This window comes from Neofelis nebulosa, chromosome 4 (genome assembly GCF_028018385.1).
Source record: "Neofelis nebulosa isolate mNeoNeb1 chromosome 4, mNeoNeb1.pri, whole genome shotgun sequence".
NCBI classification, from domain to species: Eukaryota; Metazoa; Chordata; class Mammalia; order Carnivora; family Felidae; genus Neofelis; species Neofelis nebulosa.
In genome coordinates this window covers 55,537,141-55,554,539 of record NC_080785.1, presented here as the reverse complement: position 1 = coordinate 55,554,539, position 17,399 = coordinate 55,537,141, and the positions used below count along the sequence as shown (strand labels likewise).

The 17,399-nt window shown below is 41.9% G+C and overlaps 1 protein-coding gene across 2 annotated transcripts in view; it reads left to right on the top strand.

The window, feature by feature from the left end:
- The window catches only part of DNAH11 (dynein axonemal heavy chain 11), a 367,119-nt gene that overhangs the window by 187,688 nt on the left and 162,032 nt on the right, over positions 1 to 17,399 (top strand). Inside the window, exons 43-46 of one of the 2 annotated variants that reach the window (XM_058724852.1) lie at positions 2,774 to 2,924; positions 5,764 to 5,895; positions 10,999 to 11,172; positions 15,954 to 16,158. In XM_058724852.1, coding sequence (XP_058580835.1) covers positions 2,774 to 2,924; positions 5,764 to 5,895; positions 10,999 to 11,172; positions 15,954 to 16,158 — 662 coding nt within the window. Of the gene's footprint in view, positions 1 to 2,773; positions 2,925 to 5,763; positions 5,896 to 10,998; positions 11,173 to 15,953; positions 16,159 to 17,399 lie in introns of those variants that run through there. The other variant, XM_058724850.1, reaches the window with a different exon arrangement.

The window sequence follows — 17,399 nt, the reverse complement described above, 5'->3', positions numbered from 1 at the left end:
CATGAAGGTGATGCATTAAGGCATCACAGTGTGGCTTCTTCCTGAGGCAGGGGCACCAATGATCTCTTATGTAGGTAAGAAATAAACCTGTTATTTTCATATGTCATTTTCAATTGTATGTCATAATAGCAGTAAGTCATTTGGTCATCTTCAAATGCATAGCATCTTTTAAAAACCATAAGGAACTTTTTAATGAAATAAAGTGGAAAGAATTGTCAACAAAGATCTGTATCTTCAGTTTTTTCCGTTGCCAAAGATAATAGTGTCTGCTTCTAAATTCACTATTTTTCAATGTTTATTTTGTTTTATGTATTTAAAAAAAACAGCTAAGTATCAGAAATTGTCAGTTTAAATGTTTGTTTATTTGAGAGGGAGAGAATAGGGCAGGGGCAGAGAGAGAGTGCTCCAGAGAATTCCAAGCAGGCTCCATGTTGTCAGCACAGAGCCAGATGCGGGGCTCAGTCCCATGAATCGTGAGATCGCGACCTGAGCCAAAATCAAGAGTTGGATGTTCAACCAACTGAGCTACCCAGGTGTCCCTCAATGTCTGTTTTTATTACAAACTATGAAAATGTATCAATAATTTATACATGAAATTTTAAACTGTTGATATTCGACCTAGACTTTTTTACTCCCTATGCTCTCTGGGATGGTTGACCCCTAGCAGAGGTCGTTTGGGGCCTTTTGATGGGGGTGTGCAAGATTAGCTTTTACCATGTCTCCTAGTAGGGTTGAACTCATGTCCTTCTTTGTGGAGGTAATTGGTACAAGGGCAACAATTGCTTGTGGGCCTGGTAGGTTTTCTCTTTGAGACTTTGGCTACTGCCAGTATGGGTTAGTGAAGCAGTTTTTACCTGCCCCCCCTAGTGCAAAGTCATTTCTCCCTTCTCTGGCTCTTTTGAGGCTTCACCTCCCGGTTATCCCTGCATAGACTTCTCCTCCCCCTGAGACCAGAGACCCAGGGGGTAGAGGTTGAATTTGTTTTACCCATCAGAGCACTCGCTGCCAACTCTGGTGCCCTGTTGGACTCTGTTGCCTTTAGGAGATATACAGATAGGCTGAGCCAGGATCTGAACACAGTTCTCTGAATTCAACCAACCCTTTGCTGGATAAAATCTATTGAGAATTTGTTCTGTGTCAGACAGTAATCTAAATACTTTATCCATGAGAGGGGTGCCTGGGTAGGTCAGTCGGTTGGGCGTCCAACTCTTGGTTTGGGCTCAGGTCACGATCTCACGGTTCATGGGCTTGAGCCCTGCACCAGGCTCCATGCTGCCAGTGCAGAGCCTGTTTGGGATTCTCTCTCTCTGCCCCTCCCCCATATGTGCTTTTTCTCTCTCTCGAAAGTAAATAAATAAGTACTTTATACATGAGAAATCATTTAATTCTCGGAACAGTCTTAGGACGTCTGTAGTATCATCATCTCCTTAGATGAGAAACTTGAAGCACAGACAGGTTAAGTAACTCGCCCAAGGTAACAGGTGAAAAATGGTAGAGCGGGCATACAAATCCAGGCTGTCTGACTTCAGAGCTCTGTCTTGCCGAGCGGTCCTCTTGCCACCCCCACTGCCGCAGTGAGCTCTGGACACTAAGATTCTGTTTCTGGCAGCTGCTGTGCAGTTGCAGTAGCTGAGACGTAGATGCAGCCTTTGGGCCTTCACCTCTAGGAATGACGCTTGTTTTCCATTGTTCCTTGGTGCCCACTGTCTCCACCACCCAGAGATGCTCTCTCAAGTTACCGTCATGCAACCGGACTTGAACTGAAGACAATTTCTCTTAGACCTGAAAAAGCTTTGACAGTTGATATTTTATAAATCTCACTTTAGAGGAAATGTGATTGAATAGTCCATAGAACCCTATCATGGCATTTTGTAAAAATCAAAGGGAGCCTTTTATAAGATAATTATCTTACCTTAATTTCTTCTGTTACTAAAATTGTGAAATCTGATTTGCTTATATAGCAAAGTAAAGCTGTAATTGTATAGCTTCTCTGCTGGCAGCTAAATGTATTTATTATCACTACCTCCTATTAGATGAGAACTTTTCAAGCAATTTTTTTTCATTTAACTTCACATACTTCACCCTAGAAACGACTGTAGGAGCTACGAAGCTATGTTTCATTTTACTGATAAGTATGATTTTATTAATATGTTGGGGGATATTAACGTATCAAAATTGATAACATTCTTGAAGCTTCAGATTAACACACATGTACCTGAGCATGAGATACCATTTCAGACCCACTTAGTGGAAATACATTATCTGCCTATCGGGTTCGAGTTAGATCCAGTCCAGTGGAAAAGGAGGGACTTGGAAATAGCCCCTAGGGAATTTTCACCTTTTTATTTGTAACTGATTTGTCATCACTAAATACTTGATGCCAAGATTAATCAAGAAAAATCCCAAGCTGTTTTCATAAATAAGGCCTACCCTATGAAATAGTTTCAGTCCCTTAGGAAATGACACACTGCAACCTCCTTATAAATGCTCAGTAATGGCCTACTTATACTCTATTATGTTTGGCTTCTAAGTGCTATTAGGAGTTTCTTTTACATTCTTTTCATTAATGCAAAAATGGCCTTTAAAACAAGTTTTTAAGGGGTCATTTAAAAATATTTGCAGTTTGAGAAAGAGAATGAACTCACTAAACATGTCCCTGAAGTGTGGCACCAAGCTGTGGGGGGGGCGGGGGGGGGGGGGAAGCTTTTGAGTTGGTGAAATTCTGCTTTTCAAGCCTAGTGTTCAATAAAAGCTTTTCTATGTTCTTTTTCAGGTATGTGGCCAGTTGGATAGACAGAAGGCGGCATCAATCAGAAAAGGCCAACTTAACTATTCTTTTTGATAAATATGTCCCTGCATGCTTGGATAAGCTGAGAACAAGCTTTAAAACCATCACTTCAATTCCAGAGAACAGCCTGGTGCAGGTTTGACTCTGGTCACCCCGTTTTACATTCCAGTCCTGATGCGGTAGTGGGGCTCGATCAAGGCAATGGCAGCTTTTGTTTGACAAAGATGGAAAGATTTTGGGGGTTGTCGGGTTATTCCAACTCTCTTCCCACAGCTCCGTCCGTGTTCCCGAGTGCTTTTGGCAAATCTCTGTGACACACCTATTCCTTTCCATGATCACCTGGGCTATAGTCTGTTTTTTCATGAGACTGTTGTTCAGAAGGCAGAAGCCCCCTTGTATGTCCCCAGATATTTACATAGTTCCTCACACAGAGTAGCGGCCAGGTGTGTGTTTACTTAATTATTGTGTTCCTTCAAGTTACTGGAGTAGAAAAAGAACACAGTGGCAGCAGCCATATTTCTTTTTTTGTCTCCTAAGTCACTGGCCCAGAGAAGGTGCTCAGTGTTTTTTCGACTACAGTAAATCCAGTAACTAAAGATGTTGGCCAGTGAGCAAGAGAAAGCTTCTGAGCTCAACCACCCATAGCCCTCCCACACTATCCTACCTTTCTGTTCTCCACCTCCCCCAAATACTCATAAAGTCAGATCATACTCTATGGAGTGTTTATAATATTCCAGGAACAGGTCTGTTCTGATCCTCATTCAGAGACAGCTGGTAAGACTGAAGGGTGTATATGATAGGTTGTCATGGAAGCAAATGAAAATAATTCACAGCACACAGAAATGAAGGTTTTGATCTTAATCTCAGCATGAAGAAAAACAATCCCCAGCCTTAAGAAGTATAAAGCTTCACAAAAGGTTTACAATTAGAAATCTTTTATTTTTTTTTCCACTAGGAGCAAAATTGGTTTCAGAGTACTTTGTTACCATTAAGTTCCTGTGTTACCAGATTTGTTTGAAGCTAAATGAGAAATAGTCACAAGCATAATAAGAAGAGAAAGTTCAGGTTTTTGGATAATTCACACACCAATTAAATAAACGATAGTCTTCAACAGTAATTATCTGAGGTATAATTTATTTCTGAAAGCAGGTCTGAATTTATTCATAATGAATTAATTATGTGGTTAGCCTAATTAGACTTCCTCTGGGGTAGTACTTGCAAAAGCAGGATTGTGTTCTTTCTCAAGTTGACTTACGTATTTGTGTGATTCTCTGTAGTGTGAATTTTTTTCATTCAAGGGTAGTGTGAAAATAGGTCAGTAGGAATTAATATGACTTTCCTTCTCACTTCCTCCTTTCGTATTGTTCCAAAATGGCATTTTATCCGGAGCTCCTTCTCAGCTGTTGTTTTATACACCAGTCTCTTTTCTGTGATTGCTTGTAAGGACAAAATGTGAGACAGAAATGAGTACAAAAGGGAGTATCTTCAAACGACTACTTTGAGAAATTCATGTAGTATGTTTTCCAGTGCGTGAAATATATTGGCTTTAATTTTGATGAGGTGTATCAGCTCTTTCACAATATGCACTGAAGTCTGATTTTGCCAATTCCTGACACAGAGCTCAAAGTGTTTTCCAGCTACAGTGTTTGGGAGAAAGTAGAAAAGTTGTCCATTATTAGAATGTTCAGATCAGTGGATGATGTCACATGGAAGTCAGTCTTTTTTTGTTTCGATTTTCATGGTTCCTCAGACCATCATGGCTTTACTCAGAAATAGCAAAACCTCACCGTTTTACATTATTCTTTCTTCATAGCACACTGCTAATGTTTATTTCTAATAGAAGATTATTTCAAATTGGCAATACAGAACCATATAACATAGAAATCAAGAGAGTAGACTGAGAAATATAACAGGTGCTCAACTTTTTAAAATTAAAAACCTTTCCAAACTATTTCCAGGACCTTTTTTCCGTGTTACTATGGATTTTCCCCAGTTTTCCTGGGTGGGAAAGAAAGACGCACGCACAGTCCTGACTTGTTTTGTCACAGCTTGCATTGCTGTCCAAATGATAAAATCTTTTGCTGCCTTCAGAAACCAGGGGAAGGGGACCATGAGTTATGAGAGTCTGTGATAATGCTACTAAATGACAACTGTTTTTGTGCTTCCGAGAACTAGGTCAAAAACATGTTGTTCACTACTGATGATTGCTACATTTGGGAAAGGCTTTTGCAAGCTGCCATGTTCCCTTCATTACTGGCCTGATTGTCCTGAACACGGGGTGTATTTCTGACCAACAGACCACACTGCTGTCTCACAAGTTCTTGAGTAACATTTCTTGAAGATTAAATTCAGTCTGGTGTCCAGAAAAAAAATGTCACAGGTCAAGGCTGCAAGTCTGACTTGCTAAATTTATTCAACAGGTGGGAAAAACCCATTGCCAAAGCACTCAGGGAAAGTGGGTTGCCTAAATGTCCAAAAGGGAAATGAATAAATAAATGCCTTTCTGTCAAGTGGAATCTTAGGCACCCATTCCCAGTAATACTATAGGGCAGCTCTTATTGGTAAGGTAAGATGTCTTTAGGATTTTTTTTAGGTGAGAAATGAGCTATAGAATACTAGGTATTCTATGACTCCCTGTTTATAACCAAAGAGAGCTTAGATATATGCTCCATTGTATTTCTTTTTGCTTATGTGTATTTGCATTCATTACAGTGATGATGAATTGGATAAGAGCGTCGTTTTCAAAATAGTTTATTGTTTAGAAGATCAATTTTGTCAAAAGTGGTGAAGGTTTTCCACTACTGGTTTAGAAATCTGAGTCCCTAACTTCTGTTTCTCTCAATGTAACAAATCACAGATTGGGGGAAATTCTACAATCTCTTAAGGAACAAGTGGATTTGTTAATATGTCCTATGATCTTATTTTGCTATTAAGGATTTATTGCCCTAAGTGAATGGCTATTTCTTGTTCATTAGACTGTTTGTATCCTTCTGGAATGTTTGTTGACCCCTGAGAGTGTACCCTCTGACAGCCCAAAAGAGGTTTATGAAGTCTTCTTTGTCTTTGCTTGTGTGTGGGCGTTCGGAGGCACTCTGCTGCAAGATCAGGTATGTTTAGCAGTTGTTTACAGAAATAATTTAAGGAACCAGTTTTACTTGTGGGGGGGGGGGGCATTGTAATTTTGATTCCTGTGTTTTGTTTATTTTTTTTAACATTATCATAAATCTCTGCCACTTGCCTTGATGTCTTCTAAGCCTGAGTGTTGTTCAGGCATGCTCCTCCAGGCTGGCAGTGCTCACATTGGCTGACAATGCCACACCCCTAGCCTTGCCCCAGATCTCTGTTCCAAGCTTACGGTTCAGGGTTTCCACCTGCCTCTGGAGCAGTGCCAGTAGTGTGTGCTTCCAGGGGACGGTCACACCGTGTCAGAGACACAGCTCTTCCTCCGCCCCACCCCTGAATTTGCTCTTCTTCCTCTGTACCCTGCCTTATCCTTGAGGACACTCACATTCCTTCCAGTTGTTCTAGTGAAAATACAGGGAGACATCATTCTTTATTTCTTTATCCAATACCTATCCTTTCAATCACAAAACAGCTGTCACATCTGTCCTCTACTCACCCCGCCCCCCCCAGCCCCTATCCCTACAGCCTTTATTCAGGAATGTATCATCATTAGATTGTCCTGGGCAGTCACATTGTCTTAGCTTGGGCTGCCATAACAAAATACCTTACATGGCTTAACCGATAGAAATTTGGTTTTGGAAGTCCAAGGTCAGGGTGCCAGCATGGTCAAGTTCTGGCAAGGACCCTCTTCCTGGCTGGTAGGCAGGTGTTCTTTTGCTGTGTCCTCACCTGGCAGAGAGAAACCAGAAAATGCTTTCTTGTATCTTTTTTATAAAGGCATTAATCCCTTTGTGAAGACCAACCCTCATGACCTCATCTGAACCTAATTACTCACCAAAGGCCCTATCTCCAAACATGATCACACTGGGAGCAAGAGCTTCTACCTAGGAATTTGGGGTGGGTGGGTGGACACAGTTGAATCTACAGCACATAATAACCTTGAAATTGGTTTCCCTGTCACTAGTCTCTTACATCTAATCAGTCTCTTACATGATGCCCAGGGTAATTATTCATGAACTAGAGGCAACTCAGGTCAGTTCCTTTCCAAGGGTCTTTCCTTGAGCCTCACATGAGGCTACCATGCCTGCACAGCGTTCCTAGTGCGGGTCACCCATAGCCTCCGACTTCTTGTGGGCAAACACCTGAGATGAGCTTGTTCAAGTGCATGCAGACATGGACACACTCACACCTACATGCGTAGGTTAGACTTCCTGAAGTGCAGAATTTTTCACCTTGAAAAGACTGCACATCTGGTCACCACGCACCTCTGTATGTAGATTTTGCCATGTAATGTTTCCAGTCATCATTCAAGCTATCTCCATCATGCCAATAAAGCTCAGACAGGCAAAGTGACTTGATCAAGGTTACACTGGTAAGAAATGACGCCAGGATTCACACCCCTGTACAACTCCAAAGTCCACACTGTCCAGGGGACCTCAGGATCTCTCTTGGTCAGAAGGCTCCTACAGGTATCCCAGAATCTTTGCACTAAAAATAGATGGCACACGTCTTCCAGACTTGGCCACGTGTTTCCAGATGTAAACGGGGTTTAAATTAGAAGGGATCACAGCCAAGCAGGAACCATATTTCCATTGGTTTCTTTGTTGTAGGTCCTCACATACATGGCTGCTAAAACCTGGGGGCCAGTTCTGCTTCTTGTCGCCAGGTTCCTGTAAATCATATCTATAAATAAACTTGGAATTCACTTGATCTGTTCGATCTTACTTTGATCGTTCTCAGAAGGCACATTTCCTTCTGTAATCTCCCAAGTGCTTTCTAAAGAATAACATCCTGTGTTACTTTGAGTGAGAGTCCAGAGTTGGGATTAGGTGACTGCACAGGGTTTTTCTCAAGCACAATTTACAGCACACGTGCATTTCTCCTTCACAGAGGCCACAGGCATGATCTCCCCTCTCCTCAACCCATCCCCTCCTCCATCTTCTTTGGTATGTTTCCCATGTTCTCTAGGAGGTTTTTCCTTCTCTAGGATATAAACCAGGTAAAGTTGTGTGAGTAGGATGTTGACAGCAGAGATCTCTCTATTCCTGATCACCTCCCTCCTAGCTGATGGTGTTCTCATCTTTCCAGTTTCCAAACATGGCCACCTTCCCACCAGTCCATCAAGCCAGGCCACCACAATGATCCCCTAACTCCCCCAGACATTCTCTCCCTAGACTAGAGTCGTCGTCGTCGTCTTCATCATCATCATCATCATCTTTTCATCTTCAAAAGCTTCTAACTACAAAGCATTCAAAAGAGAGGCTATAAAGTTGGAAACGTGAATGAAACAAAAAAGCACTCTTAGGTTAGCCATTTATTAACTGAACAAATCTGAATGCCTACTATATGTCAGAGAATGTGCTTAGGCCTTTTAGTAGGCTATTTTACTGAATCTTCAAAAAACGATAAAACTGTTATGTATTGGTACAACTACCTTCCTCCCCTTTTACAAACAAAAAAGGAGCCGCAACTTAGAGAAGTTAGCCTGTGAGGGCACACAGTTAAAGTCTGAGCCAGGTTCAGACTGCAACAGACTGATCCAGGCCCCGTGTTCTCAAGCCAGGCCATTGCACACAACTTTTGAAATAGGTCTTGGATCAACTCTCCCTGAGCTCCCATAAACTGCTGTTTTCCCTTCTCACTTGGCTTCTAAGGTAACAACCTCTTCGGTCTGCTTTTGTACTTCCCCCATAATCCATTATCCTCTCAGCAGCCAGAGTGACTTTTTTTAATGTAAATTGAATTATATGATACACTTGAGAGTTTAAAACACTTTAATGGATTCCTTTTGCTTTTAGGACAAAGTGAAAAATTGAATACCATCTCCAGGCCCTCTGGATCTGGTCCTGCCTGTCTCCCCCTGCTTCTTCCTTGCTACTCCCTCCCCTACCTCCCACCCTCTTCCACCAGTTGCACTGAAAGTTTCTGGAACACAAGGTCTTTCATGCCCACAGGATCTTTGTCTGTGCTGGCCTCTTCCTGCTTCTTGGAATAGTGTGCCTGTTCTCAAATATCTGTGTCCGTTCTCAAAGATGGCTCACTGAAGATCCAATTCAAATGAATTTACCCCTGTTACTCTTACTTACAGCAAACTTTACTTTCAAGACAGCTCTTTATTTGTACATTTATTGGCTTACCCTCTGCCATGGCTTACCCTCCACTGTGCTTCCTCATGTCTCTGCCTCTATCTCCCCATATACTCTACGAGGATAGGAGCTTTTTGGTTTTCTTCCCCACTAGAGAACAAATGCATTTTAGTTGAGTGAATCAAAGATTTATCACCGAGATGATCTTGGCAATGTAGTGGTCAGCCAATATTGATGTAAAGTAGGAGTCCTATGAATTCTGCCTACAGAGAACGGTGCCAGGTAAGTTACTTTCTGAACTAACTTAAGACCATCCTCTGTAGGGTGATGAAATACCACGCCACCAACCCGAAAATCACGTGAGCCTAGACTCATGAACACATGCGTGGTGGTATGTAGGCGTGTGAGCTCAATGTGTTGGGAAGGTGCTGGGGCAAGCTCTGCCTGCTGAGACTGATGACCATTCTCTGCCCTCACCACACTCTCCTGTTTTCCGGCCATCGTGTCTGTACCCGCGAGTGTAATCAGCCCAGTACAGAAAGTTGGCCGTAGTCCAGGGACATAGACCACCAAAGGAAAAAAACAGACTTAAGAATTTCACTGGAGGGGCGCCTGGGTGGCGCAGTCGGTTAAGCGTCCGACTTCAGCCAGGTCACGATCTCGCGGTCCGTGAGTTCGAGCCCTGCGTCAGGCTCTGGGCTGATGGCTCGGAGCCTGGAGCCTGTTTCCGATTCTGTGTCTCCCTCTCTCTCTGCCCCTCCCCCATTCATGCTCTGTCTCTCTCTCTGTCCCAAAAATAAATAAAAAACGTTGAAAAAAAAAAATAAAAAAAAAAAAGAATTTCACTGGAAAAAAATGGGAGTTAAGGTCTTAGGTTAAGTATGACACTGCTGAACGTGGTGGACGCTCACACACGCTGTTCTTTGAGTTCACCAGCTCCCTATGCTAGAGTATCCTGTGGGTATAGAAGTCTCTGTGCCACGTTGTTCCCTGGATGGAGGAGTCAGGAGGCTGCGTGGTCCTGTGGATGGAGGAGACAGGAGGCTGGGTGGTCCGGTCAATATAGGAGCCATTAGACAGAGTCTTCTATAGATACAGAAGGCTGTTATAACCCACTACTATACAGTCACCATTTCCCCTTCTTTATTTTCCAAACCCCAATCTAGCAGCAAAAGGCTTGTACCTATCATCATATAAAGACAGTCCTTTCTGGAGGACAGCAGTTTGTCTCTCTAGAGCTTTCAGCTCCTCAGTGGTGCCCTGCCAGAAAACCAAGAATGTGCCTTTCCTCATCCCTCATGGTGGGGGTGCCCGGATTTAGAATGTCAAAGATAAAGAGTGCGAATCTTGACTTGAAGGAATGAAGTAGGGTTACCAAATGCTTACTTTTCTAAATAAGGACATTTATTTTAAAAGTGACCTTAATTAATAACATAATTTTATTAAGGAAAAGGTTTTTTAACACCCAAAGGTCTTGGAAGTCTATAAGCTCAAACAAAGGACAGTATTTAAATCAAATACTGCTACCAATTTTTAAAAAGTATTCCTTTGTTCTTTCTTATTTTACCATCAATTGATTTACTATCAATTTTACTATCGATTGATATCAATTGATTTTACTGTCAGTCAACACAAGTGTTTGAGAACCACTGTCTTACTATACCTAGCATGGGAATTTGCATGATGGCTCATTGTTAAATTGAATAACCCAGGGGTAATCTAAGGTTCACCTAACCTTACTTTGCTTTTTAAGTTAATAATTATTCCAGAAAATTTGTACCTGATGGAGGCATGGCAATTATAGCTTTCTGCTTCTCTGATATTATCACTCATTATAAGTTACTTCTAGTTATTTATTTTTCTTGGGTCATTTACTCAATCCCATTTGTAATTATGACTCTGTACATTACAAATACTGTGCCTAACAGGATTTCGAGGGGCTTTATATGTGTTCAAAATTACCTCTAGGTCTGCAGTAAGGATTTTTCTTGTTCTCCTTAGCTTTCAGGCTCTCAAGTGGAATTCAGTCGCTGGTGGCATAAAGAGATGAAAGCCGTGAAGTTTCCCTCCCAGGGGACAATCTTTGATTATTATCTGGACAACAAAACTAAGAAATTCTTGCCCTGGGCTGAGAAAGTCCCCAAACTTTCTATGGATCCAGAAGTACCTTTGCAGGTAGGTGGAACATTATCATTTTCAAGCCGCACTGTACTGATTTGAGCCTTCGCTCCCCGCCCCCCTTTTTTTCAGCAGTCCTTTTCCGGCCGGATGGAAACATTTTTGATAGGGTCAGCATATACTCTATTTCTTGAGAGAGAAGAATCTTAGTTATAGGACCAATCTGTAAGATGGCTATTGTATTTCTACAACCTTTTTAAAAAAGTTTCTAACTTCATTGTGTGGTAACAGCTTTCTTTATATTTTCCTGGAAACTTTGTGAGCTTTATTAAAAATCAAAGACATATTTCTGTTAGTTCAGTGATTCTTATATGTGACCATATTGTGAATTTATTAGACAGCACTTTTCACATAGAACATCTTTCCTTTAGCCCCCAAGCTGTAAAATGGATGTGTGGAATCTCCCCAACTGTGTTTCAAATCCTCATGGCAACTGACACATCTAAGAGGATCTCTTTAATTTTCTCTTCATATGCTGTTGTTTTACAGTTCTCTGATGTTGAGTTACTCTCTGTGCATCTTCTTATTCTGCCTCAATCTGTTTTCCTTTTCATTATACTTCTTAAAATCGTGTCATCCTGGGGGCGCCTGGGAGGCTCAATCGGTTAAGCGTCTGACTCTTGATTTCGGCTCAGGTCATGATCCCAGGGATCAAGGGATTTAGCCTCGCATCGGGCTCTGCACTGACAGTGTGGAGTCTGCTTAGGATTCTCTCTCTCTCTCTCTCTCTCTCTCTCTCTCTCTCTCTCTCTCTCTCTCTCTTCTCTCTCTCTCTCTCTTTCTCTTTCTCTGTGCCTCCCCCCGTGCTTGCTCGCTCACTCTCAAGATAAATAAATTTTTAAAAACTCATGTCAGGGGTGCCTGGGTGGCTCAGTCGGTTGAGCATCTGACTTCAGCTCAGGTCATGATCTCATGGTTCGTGGGTTTGAGTCCCCCGTCAGGCTGTGTGCTGTCAGCTCAGAGCCTGGAGCCTGCTTCAGATTCTGTATCTCCCTCTCTCTCTGCCCCTCCCCTGCTCACACTCTGTCTCTCAAAAATAAATAAACATTAAAAAAAATTTTTTAAAAATCTCATATCACTCTGATTCACTTTGGAACTTATTGTTTCAAGTAGTGCTATGTGAATAGAATCTAGGTGATTTCTGTGGCATTAATTAGGAAGCAGCTCATGTGAAATCAAAGAAAACCCAATGTATTAGTTCCCTGAAGCTGCTACAGGAAACTACCACAAGGCTTGGACAGCAGACATGTATTGTCTCATGGTTCTGGAGGCTAGAAGTTGAAAAAAACCATGTCAGCAGGACTGCTTCCTTCTGATGCTGTCAGGGACAACTGGAAGAGACTTCCAGGCTTTTCTGTCTGGAATTAGCTGGTGATCTTGGTGTTTCGTGCTCGCTGCTTACTTGCACGGCATTTTCCCTGTGTGTGTTCCTTTATGCACATTTCCCTTTATGTAAGGACACCTGTCCCTGGATTAGGGGCCTGTTCTACTTGTATGAGTGTGCGAGGGATGCCCAAACACAATACCATAGACTGGGTGGCTTCTACATTAGAAATTCATATTCTCCTGTTTCTTTCTGGAGGCTAGCAATCCATGACTGATGTGTTGGCCACTCTGGTTTCTCCTGAGTCCTCTCTACTTGGCTTGCAGATGGCCACCTGCCTGCTGTGTCCTCACATGGCCTTTGTGTGCATGCATCCATGCTTCCCTGGACACTGTCTCCAAGTCTGTCCCAACAGCCTCCTTTTAGAAGGACACCAGTCAGATTGAGGTAGGGCCCACCCTCATGGCTTCATTTTAGCTTAATCACCTCTTTAAAGATCCTGTTTTCAAATACAGTCACTTTCTCAGGTACTAAGGGTTTGGGCTTTATCATAAGAATTTTGGGAAGACCCACTTCAACCTGTAACACCCAGCCAGGAGGAAACTTCTTTCACAAACAAGAAATGAGAGGTAGGATGGCCCTGAGACGGGTTAATTCTGTGACTTGGTGTTATTACCAAGGATTTAGGTCTTACCATCTCTCTGGTCTTCTTAACACTGGCATCATTTTAAGACTAGGATTCTTCCTGGTCTGAAAGGACTCCGGTAACATCAAGAGTCACCTTTAGAGGGAAAGGATGCTTTCTCTTATCTTTTTTTTATGAAGAGTGAGGAAACCTTCTCAGAAGCCCCAGAGCAGACCGCCTCTTTCATCTAATGCTGCAGGGGTCACATGCCATTCTAAGCTGTCTCAGGCCAGGGTAATGGGTTAAAATAATTGGCTTTGATGAATCACCACACCACTGTGGAAACCAGGTGGAGCTTCGCCTGAAGCGTGTCTGTGTGGGAGAAGCGTGGAGACTTGGACAAAGTGGGAGCTCTGGCAGGAAGGAGAGTGGAGAAATGGGTGTTTGGGAGGCAACCTACCATGTCTGTTCCATCTGCTTGATAAATTTTGAAAGCTGTTTTTTCTCAGCCTGCCTGGACCTAGCCCACCTGGGAGTGTTATCTGGTGAGCTGAAAGCTGAGAATTCATAATTAACCAAAGACCAAAAACTGGTATCACAGGGTTGATGCATCTGATCAGTGACAACTTCTATGCAACAAGCAACTATTAGGAACTTGTAGTCCTATTTTACGCATGGCTGGACCAGACGTTATTTGATTAACAGCTTCTTAACATATTGGAAGAGAACCATACTCAGTAATAATGGTCAATACTGATGTTACAGTAGTCTATCTCAGACCCTTTTCCAACTTGCTTTACATAGATTACATCCTTTTTAAAAAAAATGTTTTTAAATGTTTATATTTATTTTTGAGACAGAGAGAGACAGAGCATGAACAGGGGAGGGGCAGAGAGACAGGGAGACACAGAATCCAAAACGGGCTCCAGGCTCTGAGCTGTCAGCACAGAGCCCGAAGCAGGACACGAACCCACGAACCATGAGATTATGACCTGAACCAAAGCCAGATGCCCAACTGGCTGAGTCACCCAGGCGCCCCATAGATTAATTTATCCTTAAAACAACCTTCTAAGGCATAGACTATTAATAACCTTTTTACACAGGGTAAAATGGGAGTGCCAAGACATTAAGTAACGTGCATACTGTCCGTGCCCTGGCACGCCTTCTGTGTGGTAGTTAATACAGGGCTCAGGCTCTGGACAGGCTTGGATTTTAATCCAAGTACCACCACTTACTACCATGCTGTGACCTTGGCCAACTTATCAGTGTTCTCTTAGCTTTAGTTTCATCATCTCCGAGATGAAAATCCTAACAAAACTCTCCTCAAAGATTAGGTATGTGTATCATACAACATAGCTTATAAAGTGCTTACCATAGTACCTGTCGCATACTCAGTTCTAAGTAGGTGTTAATTATTATTAATGTGTAGAGAAAAGAGCTAATAGCCAAATTAAAAGACACGTGATGACATTGAGCAGGAAAAAAGGAGAAAAATATTATAAAATGTAACTGATTAAAAACAGTCATCTGGGACTGTTTAATGTAGCACAGAACAGTCTTTGCCTTTTAGTAGGCCTTGAGAGCATCACTAAATCAAATCAGAATTCTAGAGTAAATATTCATAATCATGAAAATGATCCTGAATGATCTATAAAATAGCAGTTGTGTTCAGGATATGCTAACCATGTAATGAAGAATATATTGTAGATTTTAGCTATTTTTTTTAATGAACAATCTGAATCTTGCAAATGGTTTTTTACCCCCTTTTGAAATTGGCCACCAAAAGTGTAAGAAATGTCAACTCTCTTTGCATCATTGTGCAGGATTCTTTTTTTTTTTTTTAATTTTTTAATGTTTATTTTTGAGAGAGAGTCATAGTGTGAGAGAGGAAGGGGCAGAGAGAGAGGGGGACACAAACTCCGAAACAGGCTCCAGGCTCTAGGCTCTGAGCTGTCAGCACAGAGCCCAACATGAGGCCCAAACCCACAAACCACAAGATCATGACCTGAGCTGAAGTCGGACACTCAACCAGCTGAGCCACCCAGGCATCCTAATTGTGCAGGATTCTTTTTTTTTCTTTTTTTGCATGTCTACACCTGCTACCCTTTTCCTGATATTACATATTAATCTGTGTTCCCGGAGTCTGGTGTTTATTCCCATTCTTCATGTTATTGTATTCCTGTATGCCAACTCAAATTTGTTTTGAAACAATATAGTATGTGAATAAATAGCTAATTTTCAAAACAGAGGCATTGTTATGCAGTTTTTTTTAACTAAACAGTGCATAATAAGTTTGACAGGTACTTTAGATTTATGACTATTTCACTTAAAATCACTGTTTCCCCATTGGGTTTCTCCCCAGGGTGAATGCCCTAACCATTTTGCCAGTTAATCTTATTCAGCCAAGACATTGCTACCAACTTTCATTTATGTGTGGCTTGACTTTCAAATGTTTTGTCGCTCCTAAAAAGTGGTAGACAGCTTCTTCAGTGTTTCCTGTATTCCCTTGTATGCATAATGCAAGGTTGGGCAGAGTGTAGGTACTCTGTGATAGGGTCTTTGGCTAGTACTTAATGTGGAAAAGATAAATCAGTTGCTTATGCCATTGTGCTTTGAAGGGACTACCCAGTTGCTCTCCTCCAGCTCTGATATCTGAACTTTGACAATTCAAAACTGAAAATTAGGTAAGATTTCCCCGTACTGAGCATTAACCTGAATTAGGAACGCTTTGGGTCTCAACTGTGCAGTGGCTGTGTTGGTCCAGATTCGGAATTTTGGAATGAACCTCTCTTTCTGACTTGGCTTTCTTTCTCTTCCTCCCTGCTCCAGAGAGTTATGGTTCACACATCAGAGACAACTCGTCTGAGATACTTCGTAAAGTTGCTGCTTGAGAAAGGACAGCCTCTAATGCTAGTAGGAAATGCTGGAGTGGGAAAGACGGCCTTCGTAGGTGACACGCTGTCAGGCCTCTCTGAGGATTATCTAGTGTCCCGTGTGCCTTTCAACTACTACACAACATCCGCGACTCTGCAGAGTAAGCGCCCCTCCTGTTTGTATTGTAGAAACAGGTGATCACAGACTGTCAAGACTGGGCCATGCAGCCCAAGGGGAAGGCTATTTTCTCTAGGCTTTAGACCTTCTGCTGAAGCTTCAGATGAACTTTTTACCTATCACCAATCTGGGTAAAATAAACTTTGTTTCAGCATTGTGATTTTGGCTTTTTATGTCACTAAAGGCTTTATTTGGGTTATTATGCTTTAGAACCACAAGAATCGACATCAAAACCGTGTCCATTGCTGTTGCCTCTACGCAGTTTGGTCACCTTTAATCAGTTTTGTGGAGCCCAAGCAACATGAGAGGGTGCACAAGGAAGACTGCTCTGGTTGCCTTTTCAAGTAAACAATTGGTTTAGGAGAACTTCATTAAAACTGTGTCACTGAAATGGCAGGCCATGAGCTGTTAACTAAATCTTTGGAAAACTGTAAGAATTTAAAACTGTTGAAAACATGTATCAGTGTCCTCAAAAGAACCACACAGATTTTGGGCCTGCTGAATTAGGAAGGGTAAGCCAAGTAGACTTGGGAAGCAGAGGAGACAGTGGTAGGAGAAGCTGCTACTGGTATATCTGTCACTGTCCAGCAGAGTCAGGGTTAGACTGGCAGTGGGGCTGTGAAACTCCCCCTTGTGCAGTAGTTTATTAAGCCTGTTGAATTGCCCGGATTGCGGTTTCTGTGTTGTGTGTGTGTGCAGCGTTAGAAGTAGCGATTACTAACAAATTCTCTTGCTCATGGACGTTGTTAACTCAGCCAAGAGTGTTTTTTCTATAATTTCTTATTAATCAAGTTTGTCTTCCTTGACTTCTTGGAGTGGAACAGTCAAAAATCTAACTTGGCAGTTTCTCACTTAATTCTTTAGCGAATATATATTGTTTATCTATTTTTTTCCAAGGCATTGTGTTCAGTGCGTGTTTTTCATTCAGAGACCCAGAAGGAGGGATCGCTTTATCACTTGTAAATGAAAGATTAGGTGTACAATTCAGTAATTGAATGCAGTACTTGACTGAGGTATGAGTTCGTCTTGCTAATTCCTGGAAGGGTACGGGCATGTATAAGATTCAGACATAGACCATTAGCACAAACAATAGAGCAGTGTGCTTGAAAGAAAGTTTGCATTTGAAACCTTCAGGATGGAGTGGTATGCAGGCAGAGATGGGATTTGAGATAGAAGAATCAGTGGAAACAAACTTAGGAAAGAGAAAATTACAGAACACATTCA